This window comes from Notolepis coatsorum (assembly GCF_963971535.1).
Source record: "Notolepis coatsorum genome assembly, contig: SCAFFOLD_617, whole genome shotgun sequence".
NCBI classification, from domain to species: Eukaryota; Metazoa; Chordata; class Actinopteri; order Aulopiformes; family Paralepididae; genus Notolepis; species Notolepis coatsorum.
Genome location: NW_028173319.1, coordinates 88,747 through 96,604, shown reverse-complemented (window position 1 = coordinate 96,604; position 7,858 = coordinate 88,747). Strand labels below are relative to the sequence as shown.

Below are 7,858 nucleotides of genomic sequence, written 5' to 3'. Positions count from 1 at the left end.
TGAATGAATGAAAATGGGGGACCCTGATGTAAACAAGACGAAAGTCTTTCTCTGGTCTGCATCCCCTTAACAATTGTATGTATTGAGCTGTACTGTACCCATTCTGCAATCTGTTAATAAACTTTTCAATCAATCAATGTGTCAGTGGAGTGGGATGTTCTGAAGCCAGATTGGAATTCGTAGATTAGATTTTTTTCCGCTAGGTACTTTTCGACCTGTTCGTAGACTATTTTTTCCATGACTTTCGAGATGGAGATAAGAATAGAAACAGGGCGGTAGTTGCAATGCAACATGACCGAATGATTGATTGAAAACTGTATTAACATATTGCAGAATGGGTACAGTACAGTACAGCTCAATACACACAATTGTTAAGGGGATGCAGACCAGAGAAAGGCTTTCGTCTTGTTTACATCAGGGTCCCCCATTTTCAATTCATCAGGACATATATGACATACATGACACACAGATAGACAGTACTGCTACATCTATACATTTATGACATACCAGATTTACCAGATTTGCAAATACAGTACCGTTTGTGATACAAAAATAGTCCAGAAAAGAGAGTATATACATTTGACGTAGAAACTGTACATTTGGAGGAGGTTGGGTAGGTGGGGTGGGGGGGGGGGACTGTACATTGGAGGTGGTTGGGGGGGGGGGGGGGTCACCCCTACATACGATAAAGACTTTTCCGGTCCTGTCTTTTTTGCTACAATGATGACAAAAGTGCTTGCTTTCAAAATAATGTTTATTTAAGAAACCGGGAAACACATTTGTGTGTATATGCAGGCTATATAATGCATTATTAACAGGTGTTTCAGGTCTAAATGGCTTAGTACTGTTGACATTACACTGCTTGTAGTTATTAGTAAATCAAATAGCATTAATAATTACAGAAAATTATCACTAAAGTGCTATCTGTTGCAGCTGCACATGCAGCTGCACACTTTTCCATAAAAATAGCATATTTGGATAAGTGTGACCATTTCTCAAAAACAGAAAATCATGTATTTTTTTTAAATACAGAAAAGGATCACTAAAGTGCTATCTGTTGCAGCTGCACTGCACTGTTCTCCATAAAAATAGCATATTTGGATAAGTTTGACCATTTCTCAAAAACAGAAAATCATGTATTCTTTTTAAATACAGAAAAGGATCACCAAGTTACCATTTCTCAAAAAATATAAATAAATACAGAAAATAAGCACTAGTTCACTCAGTGGAAATTTCTAGCTCAATGCGAGGTCTGCTGCTGCCGGCTAATAATACGGTCAATACGTGGGGAGATCTTTGACAAGGCAACACGCATGTCATCCTCAAGGCTCAACTTGGCCCTATATTTTGTTTTCAGAGCCGTCATGGATGAAAAGCCAGCTTCACACAGATATGTGGTGCTGAATGGTATCAACACCTTAACTGCTGCATCATGAGATACCCGACTTTCCAGTTGGTGTAGTCCACGACGCTGTTGTCGATCCAGTGCCACTCACCTGAAATAAGGAGAATCGGGATGAGATAATACTAATGCATGAAAAAACAGGTTTCAAGAGACTAAATTAAGTTTCGCATAGCGAAAGCTGGTAAGTAGCCACACACTATACCGAGCGACTGAACACTCGTTTCTCAAAGCCTTCCGTCACTTCTAGAATGGACTACAAGTGTTTTGTTGATTTACATCCACATCACTATTCATTCATCCTTATGCTGTTACTGCCGTCGGATTAGACTTTATTTGATTGGAAGAAGATCCCTCTGGAAAGAGTCGGGATTTGATGCAGGATATCGGCGGTATTATGCTAATTATATTTGTATTTTAACTAACCAGGTCGCAAATTAACCGCAAACAATAAAAATATTTTAGTTTGATCGCCACCGCGGTTGACCGCAGGCACTCGCCCACTATGGATCAGCCCACGCAAAATTTGTGTGTGTGTGTGAGAGAGACAGAATGAGGGGGAGAGAGAGGGGGAAGAGAGAGAGGGAGAGAGAAAGGGAAGGAGAGAGAGGGAGAGAGAAGGAGAGAGAAAGGGAAGGAGATAGAGGGAGAGAGAAAGAGGAGAGAGAGGGGGGAGAGAGATGGGGAGGGAGAGACACAGTGGGGGAGAGATAGAATCTGACAAGACAGAGAAATACACTTATTTGTTTGAACTGTATTATCCCTCGCCTGTTACACTTTGTGCATGTGTGAGAGAGAGAGAGAGAGAGTGTGTGAGATGGAGAGAGTGTGAGAGAGATATGGAGAGTGTTCATTCAGAGAGTGTTTGAATGAAGTACATTTGCTGAAATACAGTTGTTCTTAATTTTCACAGTTGTTCTTCATTTTCTCACTTGCTATGTGAGAATGTTAGTTATTATGTTCTCAATTCCCCTTGCATTGTTTGAGAATTGTGTGGAAGAGTTTGCTAGTTCTAGTACCCCTTTCGTACAAGTTAACAATAAATAATGGTATTAGGAATAACCACTGGGTTAGTATATTAGGACAAGTGCATGACAGTAAGGTTAGTTAGGGTTAGATATATTTATTAATTGTATTTCAGATATTGGTTGAAGAAGTGTGTCTTTAGTCGACAGCAAAAGATTGGATGAGTTTCGGCTGTCCTAACTGTGGTGGGAAGTTCGTTCTACCATTATGGGGCAAGGACTGAGAATAGGCGGCTTCTCTTTGATGACCCTCCCGGAGCTTGGATAGGAGTAGGTCTGAGGCAGCTGGAAGATGCAGAGCGTATAGGGGTCTTGAGGGTGTGTAGTTAGAGACCATTGACCGGAGGTAGGCGGGAGCCGTTCCCTTTGCCACACGATATGCCTGGTCGAGGGCCTTGAAGCGGATTCATGCGGCAATGGGGAGCCAGTGCAGGTCCCTAAGAAGTGGGGTGACATGGGCCGACTTCGGTAGGTTTGAGATCAGGCGGGAAACTGCGTTCTGAATGAGCATGTAACCAACAAGCATCTGTACGGGGGACTACCAAGGCTGAGCGACAAGGTGGCATCCAGGAGGATGAAACTTGCAGGTCACTGCCACCGACACCACGTACTTCCGACTAGCAAGCTAGTGCTCTGGGAGGCAACACACGGGCGACGACCAAGAGGATGTCCCACGCCAAGCTGGTGCTCTGGGAGCCAACACACGGGCGACGACCAAGAGGATGTCCCACGCTAACATATGTAGACATACTGAGGAAGGACGCAGGTGTGGAGAGCCCTACGCAACTGGTCGGATGTATGGAGGATCGGGATGATTGGAATCTCCACTGGCGAACCCGTCTGAGGACGGCCAAATTAATGAATGACTACTGGTTTATTGAAGGTTCCCAACCACAGCCAAAAGAAAATCAAGGAGGCAGCCTTTGCGAATGATGCACCAAAGCCATGGAACACCCTATGGACATTAGGCTAGATCACTAAATATTTTCAAAAGTAAGCTAAATACGTACCTCGTTCACCTTAGCCTTTTAATACACTCTGCTACTTATACTCATTACATGCACAGTGATTATTGTACTGGAAATTAGAGCGATTTTATTGCACTGCACTATTGCACTATTCTATGCTAATTGCATGCTAATATTATGCCTATGTCTATTTTATGTCCATTATGTCTACATTACTGCTGTGAAGGTGCTATGCAAATTAAGTTATTATTATTATTATTATTATTATTATTATTATTATTATTATTATTATTATTATTATTATCATATAGAGATATTCAGACCTGGTGACCTCTTGCAGAGAGAGTAGTGGCTGTTGCTGCATGCTGCCGTCTTCCACGTTCGGTCCACGTCCATGTAGACAGGGCTCTACGCTAACCTTTTTCATTAGGGGCACAGGTGCTCCTAAATGAAAACATTTAGGGGCACACAAAGAAATTTAGGAGCACAGTGAATTTTTTTCTAGTAACTGAGTTTATTAACAAACTCACATTTTTTTAAACAAAAATAAATGTACATGTATAGTAGTACTCTGTATGTGCATGTTCAAATGGGAACGGAACTGTGCAATAGCACCAAAGTCACTGGCCCACACTGTGTGTGTGTGCTAAACAAACTCACAAGGATGGTCTCTCCTTTCTCAATATGTACAAATCTCTACACTGGATGACTGGATGTGCCGCCGCGAGACGTTGTGTTTTACTACCGAATCTCTTCAGGTGCGGGTTTCCCGACACAAAGGGCGTATTGCCTGCCTGTTTCTGCAATATTTACAAAACATGACATTGTTTTCCAACTCTAGCCATGGGAAAATGTTTAGCCAATTCACGTTAAATTTGTATGTCTTCCCTCCGGCTCCAGTGGGTGTAGCATCGTTAGCTACAGTGGGTACATTGGGTGTAGCTTCGTTAGCTACAGTGGGTACATTGGGTGTAGCTTCATTAGCTAGTTAGCTACAGTGGGTACATTGGGTGCTACAGTGGGGGTAGTAGTGGGTGTAGCCTCGCTAGCATGCTGGCTAGCGTCAGTATCTTGGTTAACTATCACCTCTGTAACATGAGCTGCCTCGCCTGACTTCTCATTCTCCGGTACCTTTCGCGCAAAATAAAAATGAATGGGCAATACATGGCTGTATTGTCTGACTCAGACACTGACGCTCATAGATATATCTATGCTGACGCTAAAAATTACTTTCAGTTTCCAGTCGCGTGACCACAGGAAACTCTACTGTGATTGGAACGTTTATGCGGCTGTGAACTGTGGGACTTGTAGTTTTTTAACGATTCTCGCAGCGGAGAAAAAAAAGGACGAATGAGGCTGTACTCTGCACTCGCCGGCCCCACTCGCACGCCGTGCGAGTACTTGATTTTGCAGGTTCGCACACACATATTTTTAGGGGCATATGCGAGCAATTTGCTCGCACTGTAGAGCCCTGACACAGGCGTCGTTCATTGTAGGCTCGTTTCTCCCCCATTTGGTGTAGCATGTCCTTCATGCTCTGTAAATAACTATGTACAGATACCGAGATGTCACACCATGTTACCTGTACCTGTTTATTGCACTATGTTTTTTTTTTTATTGGATTCTATTATATGTTGTACCACTGTATTGCACATCGTTGCGGGCAAGACCACCCGCATTTCATTGTATACCTGTATGCCGTGACAATTAAAACTCTTGACTTGACTTGACTAGGAAAGAGGCCAGTTGTCCACCCACTTGAACCGGCCGCCAGTCTGAGAAAAGAGAAGTCACAAGAGAGAACAAGATCCTCTGTGAACAAACAACTGTCTGACCCAGTGTCCTTGACCCTTTCACTGTGACAATACAGAAGGTTAGCCCTTTACTATCACACAACCGACGGCGATGCTCCATCATTAGCTCCACGGATGCAGAGCTAATGATGGAGCATCGCCGTCGGTTGCGTGATAGTAAAGGGTTAACCTTCTGTCGTGTGGCAGTGAAAGGGTTAACACATTGGTTGCCAGCCGGATATGACAATTTATCGCTTGGATGCCACCACGTTAATCAATGGGAGGATGAGCACATTTGCGAATGCATAAACTATATCTTAAATTATGGCTATGTGTCTAATACACCCGTCGCTTATCAATGACTTGCTTGCAGTCAAAGATGTACAAAACGGATTGTTTTTTCATCAGTACATTTCCGTTTTATACCGTTTTGAATACGAGTATAGTTTCGGAGAGTTCTAGTAATTTCAGAGAAATTCCACGAAAATAGCCATTTACTGGAATACACAAAACACATTGTCATTTTCCGGCTGATTTATGAATAGTTTTCAAATAAACTATAGATTATCGAGAGTATTTGTGTTCTTATGCACGATACAAAAGCGGGCTGAAAAATAATTTATTCGTGCCACGCTCAGCGCCTAACGCCACACACAGAGATAATAATAATAATTTATGGATAATAACTTATGGATCTGCAGGGTAATGAAGGCTTGTATTATCGGGTTCAGGATATTGGCCAGATATGCGTCGTCTGCTTGGCACTGCCTCCTGGCCTCGTCCCACTTCATCTTCTGGGCCACCAGTTTGAAGGAGTCATTGCCCAGCTTGTAGAAAGTACTAGGTGACACGGTTGTGGCGGGGACCACTATCTGAGAATCTGACACAATATGAAACAGTAGTTGTCTTTCAGAAACAAAAGTATGACAGTGTGTGAATGTACCTTGAAATGGATTTAAAAAGCTAGATACATACACCCTTTCACTACCACACTACCAACGGGTTAACCCTTTCACTGCGACAATACAGAAAATATCACAACTTCATTGTACATGAGAATAATATAGTCCCCTTCGGATGTATATATATTTTATTATCTCGTTTTCTTACAAAGTACTGTATATCTTTATGTCATAAACTGCATCTTTAGTACTTGTGTGAATTTAGCCGTACTGTATTGTACCCATTCTGCAATCTGTTAATAACGTTTTCAATCAATCACATCATGGGGGGAAATTAGCTAAGGTTTGATTTGTTTATTTAAGATTGCAGAATAAATACAGTAAAAACAACTGCTAATTGGGGTTGCATAACAGAGAGATAGAAAGTCTTGTTTACATCAGGTTCCCATTTTCAATTCATCATGACATACAGATATACAGTACTGTTACATCCAGACATTTACTGTAGTTAGAGTATGGATAAATAGCTAACGTTAAATTAGGCTATCGATATACTAACGTTAGGTAACGTTAGCTAGCTAGCAAGCTATGAACAACCAGTACAGCTAACATGAAACCTACTCTACTTTCGTTAACGTTAGCTGACGTTATGAAAGCTATGATCTGTAATGTCAACTGGATAACGTTAGCTATTTATTCATCTATGCTAATATTGTCAGCTTATTTACTCACCCATTTTGATGTGTGTTTCTCCCGATCATTCAATACATTGTTGACGGTAGAACAATGTAGTTTGAGAAGCCGTGAGTCCGTGACCACTTCCGGTAAAACGATCGCAATTTATCCGGCAACTTATCTAATTTAACAGAAAATTAAAACATCTTTTCAAAATCTTTCTTCACATCTAGATTTGTAAATTCCACATAACCTTAGATGTTGTTCTTTAATGTGTCACAGCAGCACAAACATTCCCCACATTTAACATTCACAAACACTGCTTAACGTTAAACACTAAAACTACGATACCCAGAGCTCATCGCGCAAACCGGAAGCGAACATACGTCATCTCTCCTCGCCACGTCCTTTAACATTCCTCATCGGCAACTTATCTAATTTAAAAGAAAATTAAAACATCTTTTCAAAATCTTTCTTCACATCTAGATTTGTAAATTCCACATAACCTTAGATGTTGTTCTTTAATGTGTCACAGCAGCACAAACATTCCCCACATTTAACATTCACAAACACGGCATAACTTTAAACACTAAAACTACGATACCCAGAGCTCATCGCGCAAACCCGAAGCGAACACACGTCATCTCTCCTCGCCACGTCCTTTAACGATTCCTCATCGGCAACTTATCTAATTTAAAAGAAAATTAAAACATCTTTTCAAAATCTTTCTTCACATCTAGATTTGTAAATTCCACATAACCTTAGATGTTGTTCTTTAAACATTACGTAGGCCCCTTACCCGCTCGCGAATTGAACACCAATTACGTTAGGCTAAAACCAAAGATTTTCGTCCATCAGCCCGTACAACAGCGTAAATACGAAATTTCTCTCCGTTTTAAAGCAATCAACTTATATACGCCAACTCCCGCACACCTTAGCTAGTATCCCTCCGTTTTTAACAACAATCCGACGGTCGCAACATATTTTAAAACACATAATTTGTTGAGCTGGGGACTATAAACAGAACCGGGGTGCACGGAAAGCAATAGGGGGTATCTGCAGAGCCGCAGAGCCAGGCTGGACGGGTTGGAGG

General features: G+C 41.6%; 1 protein-coding gene across 4 annotated transcripts; it reads right to left on the bottom strand.

The window, feature by feature from the left end:
* Positions 1-772: 772 nt before the first annotated feature.
* LOC311247814 (macrophage mannose receptor 1-like) lies at positions 773-7,566 on the bottom strand. Of its 4 annotated transcripts, none has more exons than XR_014620881.1 (5): positions 6,823-7,566; positions 5,876-6,068; positions 5,087-5,170; positions 3,719-3,839; positions 773-1,496 (listed from the first exon to the last, which is right to left on the bottom strand). XR_014620881.1 is itself a non-coding variant. In XM_084338808.1 (4 exons), the coding sequence occupies exons 1-4, from the start codon at positions 6,824-6,826 to the stop codon at positions 1,493-1,495; spliced, it is 285 nt and encodes a 94-aa protein (XP_084194934.1). In that variant the 5' UTR covers positions 6,827-7,566; the 3' UTR covers positions 773-1,492. The 4 variants fall into 4 exon arrangements, 1 of the variants encoding a protein (XP_084194934.1); XR_014620882.1 differs by having other exon boundaries at positions 3,727-3,839; XR_014620883.1 differs by having other exon boundaries at positions 3,719-3,813.
* Between the last annotated feature and the right edge of the window lie 292 nt (positions 7,567-7,858).

Bases quoted from the DNA above. Each gene is read 5' to 3' on its own strand.
- LOC311247814 (XM_084338808.1), bottom strand. The intron at 5,171-5,875 runs GTTATTATCCAT...CTCTTTTCTCAG, and splicing joins ATTACCCTGCAGATCCATAA to ACTGGCGGCCGGTTCAAGTG.